Genomic DNA, 14404 nt, shown 5'->3' with positions numbered 1-14404 from the left:
TTATTGAAGCCTAATAACAGTCGTACAATAAATAGTGTCATGGAGTTTCTGTTCACAGGGCCCAATACTGGCACTTTTTAGATTTTGTAGTTGGATTTGCTATTGATTCTTTAATCTCTTCTGTAGTTTTATGTTTTTAGTATGAAATAGGCATGTGTATTTTAATTTGCTGCGCTGCGTTGGTCTTTAAATCAACAACTAATGATGGTTTTAGTAAATCCTACAGATCTAAAACTGCTTTTTTGCTGTATTACCCCCAACTTTGGTTTAATAATATTGCTGTCTGATTGACATTTTTTTGTATTTTATTGTGCTAAAATGGGACTACCCCAAACTCCATAATAAAGTTGAACTGAACACACAATATCAGCTTTGGTGAAGCATCAAATCTCTTGAAAGCCACTCTACAAAAACAGCCCCAACTGTCAACATATTGATGATCAGATGTATGCTTTGCTTCTTTGATTTTCAGTTCATCAATCCATCACCCAATCAATGTTTCCGTGTAAACTTTCACTCGCCCGTCTAAACCATGTATCTATTGCTCCAGCCTCCTCTGCACACACATCCACCTATCCACTTCTATTCGAATGTATGCTTGTGAGCGTGCTACCTATGTCTGTGTGCATGATTCGCACTGTGTTGTAAGTGTATCTGTTTTTGGCTTCTTTTGCTTTCTGTGTACTTAGTTGTAGTGTTAATTTGTCCTTGGTTTTCTTAGATGTCTTGGACTGTCTGCTTCAGTGCAAGTGTTTGCATGTGTTCTTTGTTGGTGCTTTTTAGGTCTCGCCTGACCCAGCGCATGCGCTGGTCTGGCGAGACATTTTGTGAGGGCTCCAAAAAGTGCTACCAGGCCAGCCTAGAGCCACAGTGCATGTGCGCGGGCACGCGTGCCGAGGCTTGACCGAGCTTACTTTCACTTTCGCGGCCACACAGCCGCTTGGCATAGCCAATAGGTCTCGCTTTTGAGACCTTATATGTATTTAGTTATGCAACTGTTGCATGGCTAAACACTTATAAGGTCCCAAAGGCGAGACCTATTGGCTATGCCAGTGCTTGTTCAATCTTTTAGCTGTGGGAGGCAACTTTTAAATACTGCACAGCTAGAGTAGAAAAAACACGCCACATCACTGCAAATATGAAATCCCTCTAAACAGGCAGAAGCTTGAAGGCGTGAATGGTGGTCACTGGATTTGCAATCACGTGAAAAGTCCACAGGTGGTGTATCAGGTGACAATATATGATCTTTGCTTTTTCTAGGTTTGCAGTTAATCAACGGAGAAACCAGATGCGCAGGTCGAGTGGAGCTTTACCGCGGAGGCTCCTGGGGGACGGTGTGCGATGACGGCTGGGACCTGGATGATGCTGAGGTGGTGTGTCGCCAGATAGGCTGTGGGATTGCCTTATATTCCCCCAGCAGGGCCTACTTCGGCCCGGGCAGTGGAAGCATCTTCCTCAGTAACGTGCACTGCAGAGGGGACGAGCTCTACCTGTGGGACTGCCCCAGCAGCTGGTGGAATACGCAAAACTGCGACCATGCTGAAGACGCCGGGGTCATCTGCTCAGGTAAGTGACTGTCGCATCAGTGTCCATGTCTTGCTTGACCTCATTATGCAGCAAACATTTGAGAGATTTTGCTCAGTAGCTGAAGAACCTGTTTCACATGCCCTACTAAGAATATGGAAGTTACAGCTCATTAAAAGCAGGCTTTAAGCGCAGACACGTTTTAAGGCATGGACAAAGTGGGCTCTGGCCCTGGGCCCCAGCCTTTCAGGGGGCTCCTGACAGAGCCAGCTGTGTTCTGCAGACAGTCTTGCCCGATGACCTTGAATAATTCTTAAACAGATTGTTTTAAATACTTGTTCCCTTTAATTTATATCTAATGTGAGTGATGTGCATGAGTTTATTGCAGACATTTTGCAGAGAAATCTTGGGTTTATGTTTCATGCAACATCTATTAAAAAAAGTTTCCTTTAGATCAAAACAGGACCTCACATATGAAAAATGGGAGGGTGTCACAGAGATTATTTGCAGTATTATTAGTGAACTGCTGCTATTTTCCAACATTCCCTGAGTATTATATGTACACATTTAGAATTTGGATGAATGCGCCTGTGCAGTGTTGGCAACCTCGCCAAAGAGGGCATGAAAGAGTTGAAATTTCATCATAAATTCCGAACAGGGGCCTCTAAAATACATTCGGCCCGGGCCCCCCAAATCCTGAAAATGTCCCTGTGAAAGTGCCTGGGATAAACCAAGGTCCTAACTAGGAGGACAGAAGGCAGAGTAGAAAATAACACCTTTTTCATTCAAACCCATGGCATTCAGAGCCACTTTTAGCGATTGGAGCCAAAGTGCACCAAGGCTGGGGAATGGAACTTGGAAGGGGTTTGTGAATTAAGAAAATGTGCTTCCTTTTCTTGTGCGACAAGTGAGATGATGAGGAGGTATTAGCCAGATTACTTACTGGCAATCTTCATTACTCTGATTCTTCCTCACTTATCCCAGTACCTACAACCTACCCTCCCTCCTTCCTCATCATCTTGATTGGAATGGTCTACTCTATACAGGAAGTGAGGTTATGGGAGAAGGGTTTTATGGGAGATCTCTATTTGGTTATAGAAACTGAAGAAAGCTTTGCAATGGGTGAGCAAGTGGCAATAATAATATCACAATTAACCCTGGGCGTGACACTACGCTTCGCCCACGTAGTGTATGTAGCGCTGCCTGCTTCGCAGTTTTCGAAGTAGGTGAAGCAGGCAGTGCTACGCACACGCCAGGGCGAAGCGTAGCTGCCTGCCGCCCGCCTCCCGCCCGCCCTCCTTTTAAAACATACCCTGAATGTAAAATAAATAAAAGTAAAGACACTTACCTGAAGCGCGGCGTCTCCGGGGCTCCCTCTTCCTGGTTTCCAACTTCTTCTAACAAATGCGCATTTCTCGCAAGAAATGCGCATGTGCAGGCGTCCGCGCATGCGCATTTCTTGCAAGAAGTTGGAAACCAGGAAGAGGGAGCCCCGGAGATGCCGCGCTTCAGGTAAGTGTCTTTACTTTTATTTATTATAAATTCAGGGTATGTTTTAAAAGGAGGGCGGGCGGGAGGCGGGTGGCGCGTAGTGGGGCTACGCGGAGCGCGTAGTGTGCGTAGATTTGGGCACACTACGCGCTGCTTCACGTAGCCCCACTACGCCCACCCTTAGTCACAATACTCGTAGATGTAAGGAAGTAGTAGGATAAATGTAGAAGAATCAGAGTAATGAAGATTCCCAGTTAGTAATCCAGCTATTATCTATGGTATAATGTTTTTACTATGCCTTAAGTCAATGCTGCAGCAAAGACTGCTGTATACTATCTGTGTGTCCTATAAAGAGCAGTCTGCTAGATCTGACGTGCTGATTAGGATTGGGCTAGGTGGTAGTGGTGCCTCAACTTCGACCTCGGCAACTGCCAACCTCGCAGCAAAGAACTCCACGGATGGATCACTAACTGCACAGATGGGCTCGCACCCCTATGTAACCCAGACAGACAGCGGCCCAGAAAGGCCACCTAGTTCATCACGACCTCGAATAATCCAGATGCACCTGCAGACATCTCCAAAAGAAGTGGAGAAACAGCAAATCCTCGAAAGACGGCACCATCTACAAAAACACCATGACAGAATACCACCAACGCATCAGATCCACCAATAGGACCTTCATCCAGAACAAGATCGCTGCCAACTCCGGCAACTCCAAGGAACACTTCAGCATCATCCAGAAATGTACCATACCCCCGAAACCACGGACATCACCCCCTCCCAGGACCTCTGCAACAAGCTCGGCTCCTACTTCCATCTGAAAATCGAGGGCCTCTACGACAACTTCAACGACCAGACACCTGACTCAGAAACACTCACTCCTCCAGCAATGACAGCCAGTCCACCATCTCCTCCTGGAATCCCAGTCACCACCAAAGACACTGCATCGACCATGAAAGGCATCCACGCAGGAGCCCCCATGGACCCCTGCCCCACGCACATCTTCCACAGAGCCGCCACCGCCATTGCTCTGGAACTACGACGTACCATCAACGCTACCTTCCAAATAGACATCTTTCCCGATGACTGGAAACGCGCAGAAGTCAGAACCCTACTCAAGAAGCTGTCAGCATTTCCACGGAACTCAAGGGCTACCAACCCATCTCCCTCCTCCCCTTTGTGGCCAAAGTCACTGAGAAGGCCGTCAACGTCCAACTAACAAAATTCATTGAAGAAAACTCCACCCTTGACCCCTCCCAATCCGGATTACGCAGCAACCACAGCACCAAGACCATCCTACTAACTGCCACAGATGACATCCGCACTCTCCTCGACCAAGAACACACCACAGCCCTGATCCTACTCAACTTCTCTGCAACCTTCGACACCGTCTCCCACCACACACTCACCGCCAGACTCCATGATGCTGGCATACAGGGAACCACCCTCGACTGGCTCCGCTCCTTCCTCACCGGTAGAACACAAACAATCAGACTGCCACCCTTCCTCTCCGAACCCACAGAAATCAGCTGAGGAGTAACCCAGGGATTGTCGCTCAGCTCCACGCTCTTCAACATCTACATGGCCCCCCTCGCCGCCATCATCAGACAGCACAGACTCAGCATAGTATCCTATGCCGACGAAACCCAGTTCATCCTCTCCTTCACCAAGTACCCTATCACCACCAAACTCGACTTCCAGGAAGGAATGAAGGACGTTGTATCCTGGATAAGCAGCAGCTGCCTGAAGCTCAACTCGAAGAAGACAGAGGTCCTCATCCTCTGACCCTCCCCCCTCTGCATGAAACAACACCTGGTGGCCCACCGCCCTCGGCACCCCTCTCCCCCACGGACCACGCCTGAAACCTCGGCATCGTACTCGACTCCTCTCTCTCCACAACTGGACAGGTCAACTGAGTTGCCTCCACAAGCGTAGTAACGCTTGCAAAGTAATGGTATGTGCACTAGCAGCCACGAAGTAAGGGTTGATTACCGCCTCGACTTGCTTCAACACCCTCTGCATCCTTTGAAAGACCATCAAATGGATCCCCCCCGAATCAAGGAAAACCATCACCCATGCATTCATAACCAGCAGACTGGACTACGGAAACACCCTCTACGGCGGGATGAACAACTTTCTACTCTGCAAACTCCAGACCATACAGAACACAACAGCCAGAATCATCGTTGGCATCCCTAGACACAAACACATTACCCAACACCTGCATAACCTCCACTGGCTCCCCGTTGAGAAGAGAGTAACTTTCAAGATACTCACCCACGCCTACAAATGCCTCCACAACATCAGACTCCAATATCTCAATGATAGACTATCTTTCCACGTAACCAAAAGGATCCTCTGATCCGCCCCCCCTCCCCAGCACCTTGAGACCCTCACTGGTGAGTAGTGTGCTTAAAATCCCCAGATTGATTGTTTTTGCCCTCTGAAAAATTAGTTACGTGAGGCTTACTTCCCAAAACAATAAACTCTTTCATATTCTGGCTTAAGTTGGGCAACCCCACCTCTGCCGTAAGAAAATCCCGACAACTGTTCTGCTGTCAATCAAAGAGTGCATTTACTCTAAAGCAATAGGACTAACTTGCCAATACCTACAAATCCTTGCCGGACCAACTCACCCAAATGTTTATTCCTGTTCAGCTTTCCAAAAGCTATTGTCCATACAGAGAATGAAGTACCGCTTTTTCAGGTAAGACCCCAGCAGACACCATTACCCCCTCATCTAATCCTCCTAGTCCCAGTCCTAACTGATTGGGACGATCATGGTGTGTGAGAACTATGTCTGGAGGTGGGTCCCTTCAATCAATTAGGACTGGGATCAGGAGGACTGCGAACCTCGATAATGAAGGTTACCTGTAAATAATTGGATCATTTGCCACACTCCAGATGACCCCTGTTAAATACCTTCTCCTTCAATGTGACTATAAGAAGGTTCAAAGGGCACAGAACCACAATTGTTCTGCCCTGCATCTGGACTCTTAAATATCTGGACCCCATACCAGCTCCCTTGACTTCACTCACATCACTTCCCTCTTCCTTCATCCCTGAACCGGCTTGCAAGCCATATCAAAAAATGTAATTAAAAATTATCTTTTCTAGATCTTGATGTACAAAGGTGTTTTGTGCCCTTACGTTTGCAAAAGCACAAGGGGGCATATTTACAAGCTCCTATCGCCACAGGAACGTTACTGTTTTCGATGTTTCTCTGGCGATCCGGGCTTCGCTTTATTTACAAGGCAGTGTTAACCCACTTAACGTAGCTTAACGCTGCCTAGTAAACAAGGCACCCTTTGACACTATACTTAGCGTAAAAGGGGTGGGCAATGGTTGGTGCGGTGGGAGTTCCACCGCAACGCCCAGTGATTTTGATCCTGCCCCATATTTACAAAGGTTGCGTTAATAAAGGGCAGCGCCAAAATTAAGACCAAAAAAACCCTGGTCTCAACTTGCCCCAATGAGGAGAAATCCTTTATTTTGCCTCGTTTTTGCTGGTTCTATGAGTGCTGCAATGCAGCACACATAAAAACAGCAAAACGGCATGCATGATTGTTATTTGCAGAAAGGTGTCCCTTCCTGCAAATAAACAATAATTTTAAAAATTACGCTTTGCAACTTCACAAAGCAGCACTTAGAAGTTACAAATTCACATTCAGGATTGGTTATATGCAGGAAGGGACACCTTCCTGCACATAAACAACCATTCCCACAAAGCAGGCATCCTTGCACTATGGTGCAAGGGTGTCTGTGCTGGAGTTAGGCAGCTGTAATTAGTGCCAGTGCAGGGGGAAATGCAGGGCTGCACCGTATTGTTGTAAATATGGTGAGGCCCTCTGTTTCAAAAGTAAGAAGGCTAATGCCGCGCCGCGTCACTTTTCTTGTAAATATGCCCCAAGGTTTTCTACCGGAAAACACTTTTTCACGTGCACCAAAGAGCTTTTGTGAGTAGGCAGATCGCACATAATTGATTTGTTACCGATCCCTGAGTTAACTGATTCACAAAGGGGAAGCTGTTCCTAGTGGACTGCTTCCCCTTTTGGAATATTGACTGTTGGCCTCAAGAGACAGACAGTGCTCCAGTGGATCGCTGCATGAACTTCTGTTGTCATTCTTATAGAAAATGTTTTTTAAAGAAAAACGCAGCACCTGTGCATTTAAGGGTCACAGACTGCTTTACAATTTTATTTTCCTGTTAGTAATGCGAACCCAAGGATGTACATATGCTCTCCCTTCCACGCCTCCATTCGCAAGGGGTTCACAGAGTGCCTACTTCTGATTAGTATTAATTAGGTTGTATGATATTCTGCGACATCCTGCAAATCCACATTTTGCGATGCAACTCATTAGTGCATCAGTCAAATCGCAAAATGAAAGCCATGTTGCAATCCTGTCAGTGTGCAGGAATACAAACTGCATTGGTAATGTACTAACTGCTCACAATTAAAATGTTTTTAGTGCCAAACGAAAGGACAATGGCCATTTGCTGCAGTTATAAACTGGTTAGAAGCACATTTCTATTCTACATAGTGTAATAACAATCTTTTTTTTCATCCACTAGACATCTAATCCTCACCAAACAAGTTCCTCGGTGAGTATAATTTCGAAATATTAGATTGTTTCTCCTCCTTATAGTTTCTTTCTCCCCTTGTACCTTTTCTTGTTCCACTTGTGACTTTCTCTTTAGAACAGTTGTCCTGAAAAGCAGGCAGGGATGCACAGCTGACATCCCCATGCAGAGCAGCCTGCTCGGGATAGTTTAGCCAGCACCGTAGGCTGATTGATTGTGCACATTTGGTCCAGTTAGGAATGAACTGCTTGGCCATCCTCGTCTGTTGTTTCAAGTAAAGAGCCTCCAACCAGCCAGGACTGTCTGACCCGAGGGTCTGCCTTTGGTGGAGGCCACCCAGCGGAGCAAAGGGCAAGCAGTCTGGCAGCTTGTGCCCGCTCAGTGGTCTGACCAGAGTGGAAGGGGTTAGGTGGAGCTAGTTCTGAATCCTGCCTGGCAGTCCAGACCCAGTGCGCCTGTTCATTGCCCTTCTCCTCTCAGCACATTTCTGCAGAAGCTATTTGAAACAGCCATTTCCCGTGGGTGTCCTGGCTGCCAAGGTCAACACCCCTGTGTCGCTCTCAGACTGCATCTTGCCACTCCTCTCCTTTCCATTGCCACAGAGCAAGTAGGGCCTGCCAGTGTCCCTGTGACTGCCCTGTGTGCACTTGTCTTGTCCAAGTATTCCATCATCTGATCTCAGTGTGATGTTGATAGTTGAGTATACAAAGTGGAGTATTAGTCCTTAAATACATCATTTACCTCCTCTTATGTGTGTACAATTATACTGGATGGTTTCCTGAGAGATGTCAGTTCCAACATACTTTCCTCTAGTCAGAGCCAGTTTTCTAAGACGACATCCACCTTATCCCCTTCCTGGTGGCTTCTAACTAAATATGTACGTAAGTCAAAATATGTCAGTCTCTTGACTAATTCGGTGTTTTCCTTATTGCCATTAGCTGAGTCACAAACTCACTGTCCGAGGAGCGTTCTGCCTCTACTTTAACAGTTCTGTTCTCGTTTTTAACAAATAGACCAACCCTTCTATCAGTCCTTTCACCGACTTATTTTCTTTTTCTTTGACTCTTCTTTTCTTAATTCTTCCTTTCTCAATTCTTCCTCTCATACCGACCTATTTCCATTCTTACTGACATCCTTACATTCTTCCTCTCTTCTTCAAACACTTCCTCCAGTCCTCAGTTTCTTTTTCCCACCCTACTCCTTTTTTGTGTGTATTTTCTTCTGTTCCTTCCTGTATGTCTTTCTCTTCTCCTTTCTAACTTTTCAGTTTTTTAGTCTACCTTCTACCATCCTTCCAATAATCGTCTCTGCCTATGTCTCTTCCTTCCAATGATCCTTCACCTTTTTTTTTCCCCTCATTCATGTTTTCTTTCATGTTTATTTTCCATTTAAAGTATGGCTGCCTTTGCTGTTGATTTCTTTTTGAGGAGCTGACACAAGCAAGTTCGACCGGTTCAACTTGACTACGCGATTCAGTGGTATCCTCCCTGAACTCCAGATCCCCTACTGGTCCCCCTCCCACCGAAACCTGGCCTTCTTGTCATCTGTGCAGTTGTGCCAAGTACTCCTTAGGAGCCAACGGGTGGCAAATGCCGCCATATCGATAAACGAAATGACAAAATAAATACTATTTCCACCTAATTATGAACTTAAACACTATGTAATAATTAGTAGAAAGAAAGTTAAGGAGTAATGACTTCACAGAAAACGCCTCAATGACCCCTAAATGATTTCTTTTGAAAAATTCCAGACTAACGTCTTTAACTCAATTCATCGGGTGTGTTGACTTTTAGACTACACACCTCTGTATGATATGTTGGGAAAGACACTCCTTGAGTGCAGCATTCAAATGTCTTCCTTTTTAGTCTAAAATCATCTTTCATTATGAAATGCTCCCAAATGTTTAACATGATTATCTGTACATGGCTCCAGACTCCTTCAGAGGTTGGAAACAAGAGTAGGAGGGCCAGATCTACGACCCTATTTTGCAGTCGCATACGGTAAATCGGCACGTTTGCGACCGCAAAATAGGTCTTCCCCATGTAAAACCCTTTTTTGCAAGTCGGTAACCTATTACCGACTCGGAAAATAGGGTTTGTGACTCGCTATTAGGAAGGGGCTTGCCAAGGCAGCCTTTCCTAATAGCCAGTCACACTTCAATGTACGATTGTTTTGCGACCGCAATTGCAGTTGCAAAACACTCGCATTTTACCACCTACTAAGTAGGTGGTAAGCCACTCGCAAACAGGGGGGTCCCTTTCCCCTTTGTGCATGGATGCGAAAATATTTTTTAAGAGCTGCCAGTGGTCCCACCGACCACTGCCTACTCTTACACAAGCATGTGCAATGCAATAGTTTTCGCATTTGCGAGAGGTTAAGCTATTGACATTGTAAATGGCAATTCCTCTTATTTATCGTTTTTGCAAATTACCACATACATAAAAAGGCATGGCCATTTACAATGCCAATAGCTCAAACTCTTGTGCATGTGAGACCTATTCAAAGAAGCAGCCGCCGCCATTGTTCCAGGCTGCTCGGAGAGGGAAAGCGCGCATGGCGACTTGAATGTTGCAGGAAAGCATGTTGTGCCTGCAGTAGGTGAAACTCATTAAAGAAAATAGTGCTTACAGACTTTAAAAGACGTAGCATGTAACAACCCCAGTAAAAGTGCCAGTCTTAATGGGAAATTACAAATGAAGACAAGGCGGTACTTAGGAGGGACAAACTAGCCTTGGAACGAATATGAAGCCAGCATTTACGAAGGGAAATGACACAAGCCAATGACAAATATGGGCGGAGAGTGGTTAGGGCTTCTATTCCATACTCTAATACAGCATGCCGCAGAGCAGCGCATGCGCTGCCCAGGCTCGACCTTAAAATTACCCTCACACTGACCTATCGGACCAGCCCTTCGGGCACTGCCAATTTGCCCTACATGCAGGGCTACTGAAAAGATCTAATTCTGCAGCAGCAGCTTTTTCTGCATATTTATAGATTTGTTGCAATTGCCACATAAATTAACATGTGCTGTATAATCAGCAGATTTTAACAAAAAAAATTGTAGCTGAAATAGAGGAATAGTTGCTAAAAACATGCTGATGTGTTGGTTTGCAGTGGAAAGCTCTTCTCAAAGGTTGACTGGTCACCTTGCTGATGCTTATTGCTGTATTGGGGTGTCAAACTCCTACTCATGAGGGGAAACTTTCGCCCAGCTGCTGTTAACATGTGTAACAAGAATTTGCAATGCAACAGGTCTCGCCTTTACGCGAGTTTGAGCTATTGGCATTGTAAATGGCAATACCTTTTATTTATGTTTTGGTTTTTGAAACATAAATAAAATGCATTGTCATTTACAATGCCAATAGCTTAAACTTGCGAAAATGCGAGACATGTTGCATTGCAAATGCATGTTATTGTTGGACCGCAAATATCCAACAGATCTGAGAAACAAGTAAGACACTAACTGTGCTGAAATCTAGGGGTCCCATTTCGCTACTAGTTGACAACTTAGATATCTTGGATAGAAGCCTCAGACTGGAATACTGATCACTGCCCTGTTTGGTTTGCATGCTGGCGAACAGTCAAGTATGTAGGATACCCCCCTCAGGCAGGTTTAATATCACATGTAGATAGTTACAATCAGGGGGAGTGAATTGGTTGGACGACAATCCACTCGCGTTCCACATACAAACAGAGAGATATATTAACAAACATGCCAAATTGGAATGCTACACCTTCGGGATAGTATGAAGGGTCTACACTGGAGTGCCAAGAAAAACTGATTTACTAACAGGAAGAGTGCAGTCTAAAAGTTGCATGTTATATACGCCCTAAACACTCCAATTGATGACCACATTACTGACAATCATTCCCTCAAGGTAACCTGTCGAACACCTGCTACTGAACAGTTAGCACGAAGACTGACAGCAAAGAAATACATATTTTAAAAAAGTGACCCTGTCCTTGCCACCGACTTGCGCCAAAATGTCTGTAAACATATATTGAGAAGGGGATCATTCATAGCTAAACACTGCCAACGTAAACACCTCGGAGCATGTTTACAACACAGAACGGACCCAGGTAACTCAATGACGCCAAGAAAGCAAAGCCCATTTGTGTTTTCTACTTCAGAAACCATTAACATGGGTTGTTCTGTAGAATTTCATCTGATGAAAATCTGGACTGCAACTAACAGAATCAATGTAATATTTAAAATAGTTTCATGATGACCCGTGTTAAACGTTACCAACCCAACAGTGCAGGTATTGCAAAACTATAAATACCAGCTTGTGAGAGACATAAAAAATATTAACAACTCAGAGAGTGACACGAGGCACATTTACATATCCGTATCATGGACATTACAAAAGTAGACTACTACATCTTTGACAAATGTTCTGCAATGCAAGCCAGGAAATAGTTCGGGCCTCACCCTCCGTACATTTCCTGCACCCCAAACACAACATGCCGGTCGGGCTAACAAGGCGAGGCAGTTAGTTGCCCTTCTCGAGGCACATTTACATATCCGTATCATGGACATTACAAAAGTAGACTACTACGTCTTTGACAAATGTTCTGCAATGCAAGCCAGGAAATAGTTCGGGCCTCATCCTCCGTACATTTCCTGCACCCCAAACACAACATGCCGGTCGGGCTAACAAGGCGAGGCAGTTAGTTGTCCTTCTCACCTTAAAGTCGTTACCGCTCAGATCAACCCTCTGATGTAGGGGAGCACCCCGGTGAAAGCCATCTCTGCGTCCCGGCACCCAGCGCTGACCGCCTCAGCTGGAGCCGCACGTACAGCTCTCCTCCAATGCTCCGCAGCTGGCCACCCTCGCTCACCTGCCCGCACTTTAGGATGCAGACTACGCGAGGGCCCCCGCCACCCATTCCTCCTGTGGGCACCATCTTCACTTGAGCGGCGGTGGCTTGTTTCAGGGGCAGACCGATAACGAGGCCGCCAGACCTACACCCACTGCTGAAATGCCATAAACAAAGTGAAAGCGCCCCGAAGCGCCGTGCCCGCACAGCAAACGTGTGCACATCTTGCGCTGAAAGGCCGCAGGGTGGGAAAGTGAAAGCGAGCCATGAGGGAACGCGAAAGCGCGCCAAGCAGTGAGCGGGCACATCGGCTGTCCGGGCTCAAGCTGAGATCACCAGAGAAGACACGCCGTGAGCGTGCACATAGGCTGTCTGGGCAAGTGCACATCTTCTGTCCCCCTTCGGCAACCAAGTCGACAACAATAGATCTCGCCAAGACTGCAGCGCATGCACTGCGTCGCTAGGCGAGACCTAAAAATGACAAAATAGTGAGGTAATACAATCACAAAATGTGTAGTATTGTGCTGCATAATTTGCCTTTCCTTGCTGCATAATTTAGTCAACCCTGACGCATAGCTTAGTACTGCCTTGTGCATAAGTCCAGCGTCTCTGTCAATGAGCCATGCTGACCCTGCACCAGACCTCTGCTTGCTGGTACTTACACTCGCCCTAAGCATGAAAGTCCACCAATAGATTAATTGATGTGAGGCCTGGCCCGTGCATTAGCACAAGGACAGATTTTGAGGTAGAAAGCCCTCAGCGGCCCCAGCTTAAATGACATGGAAATCGGAACTGCAGAAGTGGACAGAGTGCAAGAGTAACCTGCTCCACACAGAGACCAAGAGGGGCTACAAAAGCCAGAATTAGCCCGGGGTCGGACACTGACCCTGGATACTCTGGCCTGTTCTAGAACGCATGACAGATACACATCAAGTACTACAGTGCTAGCTGAGTAGACCAGGAAGTGGATGGACAGGGTGACTCTGAAGTCTTAGGACAACCACACTGAAGCTCACAAGAGGTGACATGGCAGCTGAATAAATAGTGTACAAGTGCTAACTCTGTTTCCAAGGTCACCCTAGTTTTCATTTCATTTCTGTATGGGTGTTTCAGTTTTAGCAACATTAAGCAGAGGCGATTTGTGGCCACACTTGTATCAGTACGACGTAAATCGAGATTGGGATATTTTACAAGAAACATCAAATATTATGACCATGAAAAATTAACTCGTAGCTATTCTGGTATTGGTCTTATTATACGCGAACATCAATGAACATTTGTTTTTCAAATACTACTGCAGTTGATTAGTGAGGCATGCGTGTGCAAGGGTGTGCAAGGGTTGGTTTGTATATAACCTAGAGTCCGTGCTAATGTATTTTGAACAGCCTTTTCTATAAAATAGAACAAATCATGACACATCAATTATCAAAAATAGTAATATGTTTTAAAGTGATCTTAATCAGCTTACTGGGAAATATATGAGCTTACACTATGCACGCGCAGCACAGTTACGTCTCAGGGCCTGAGGATATAGCGAGAACTCTTGGACAAACGGCCTGTTTGCTGTGACCGTCTACTTCTATATATGATGTGCAGACAAAAAGAGGTGTAACATCAAAGGCTTGTCCTGCTGACGTGCCTCATGCATTGCACGCAGTAGAACTGTATGAGATTGCACATGCTCATCTCTCACGCTTTTATAATTTTTCAACTCCGAGGTTGTGTTGCCGAGAAAGCTGAACACTTGATCTCAGGTAGATTCTTTTCATATCGCTGCAGCTTGTCAGGTCACAGATTGCGGGGTTCGTGTATGGGGGGTTTGGGGCTCCTCGGAAGTGTAAACTGTAGATTGTGCAGGTTGATGGCGGAATTACCGCCTTCAGCAACCGTGATAGCAGCACACGCAAGACCGCGAGAGCACACGAAGCTTGCAGGGGCAGCTGAAATAAGACGTGCCTCGTGCATTGCACGTGGTAGAACTGTATG

The 14404-nt window shown here is 45.9% G+C and overlaps 1 protein-coding gene across 1 annotated transcript in view; it reads left to right on the top strand.

Annotated features, from left to right (window-relative positions):
• LOC146811701 (polyserase-2-like) overlaps positions 1-13644 on the top strand; it is a 1284631-nt gene extending 1270987 nt beyond the window's left edge. Inside the window, exons 17-18 of the mRNA XM_085615101.1 lie at positions 1261-1566; positions 13532-13644. Of these exons, the coding sequence (XP_085471227.1) occupies positions 1261-1566; positions 13532-13644 (419 nt within the window). The remainder of the gene's footprint in view (positions 1-1260; positions 1567-13531) is intronic.
• Positions 13645-14404: the final 760 nt, after the last annotated feature.

Source organism: Triturus cristatus, chromosome 7 (assembly GCF_964204655.1).
Source record: "Triturus cristatus chromosome 7, aTriCri1.1, whole genome shotgun sequence".
NCBI lineage: Eukaryota > Metazoa > Chordata > Amphibia > Caudata > Salamandridae > Triturus > Triturus cristatus.
Note: the sequence above shows the minus strand (reverse complement) of the source record. Positions and strands in the feature narration are given on the sequence as shown.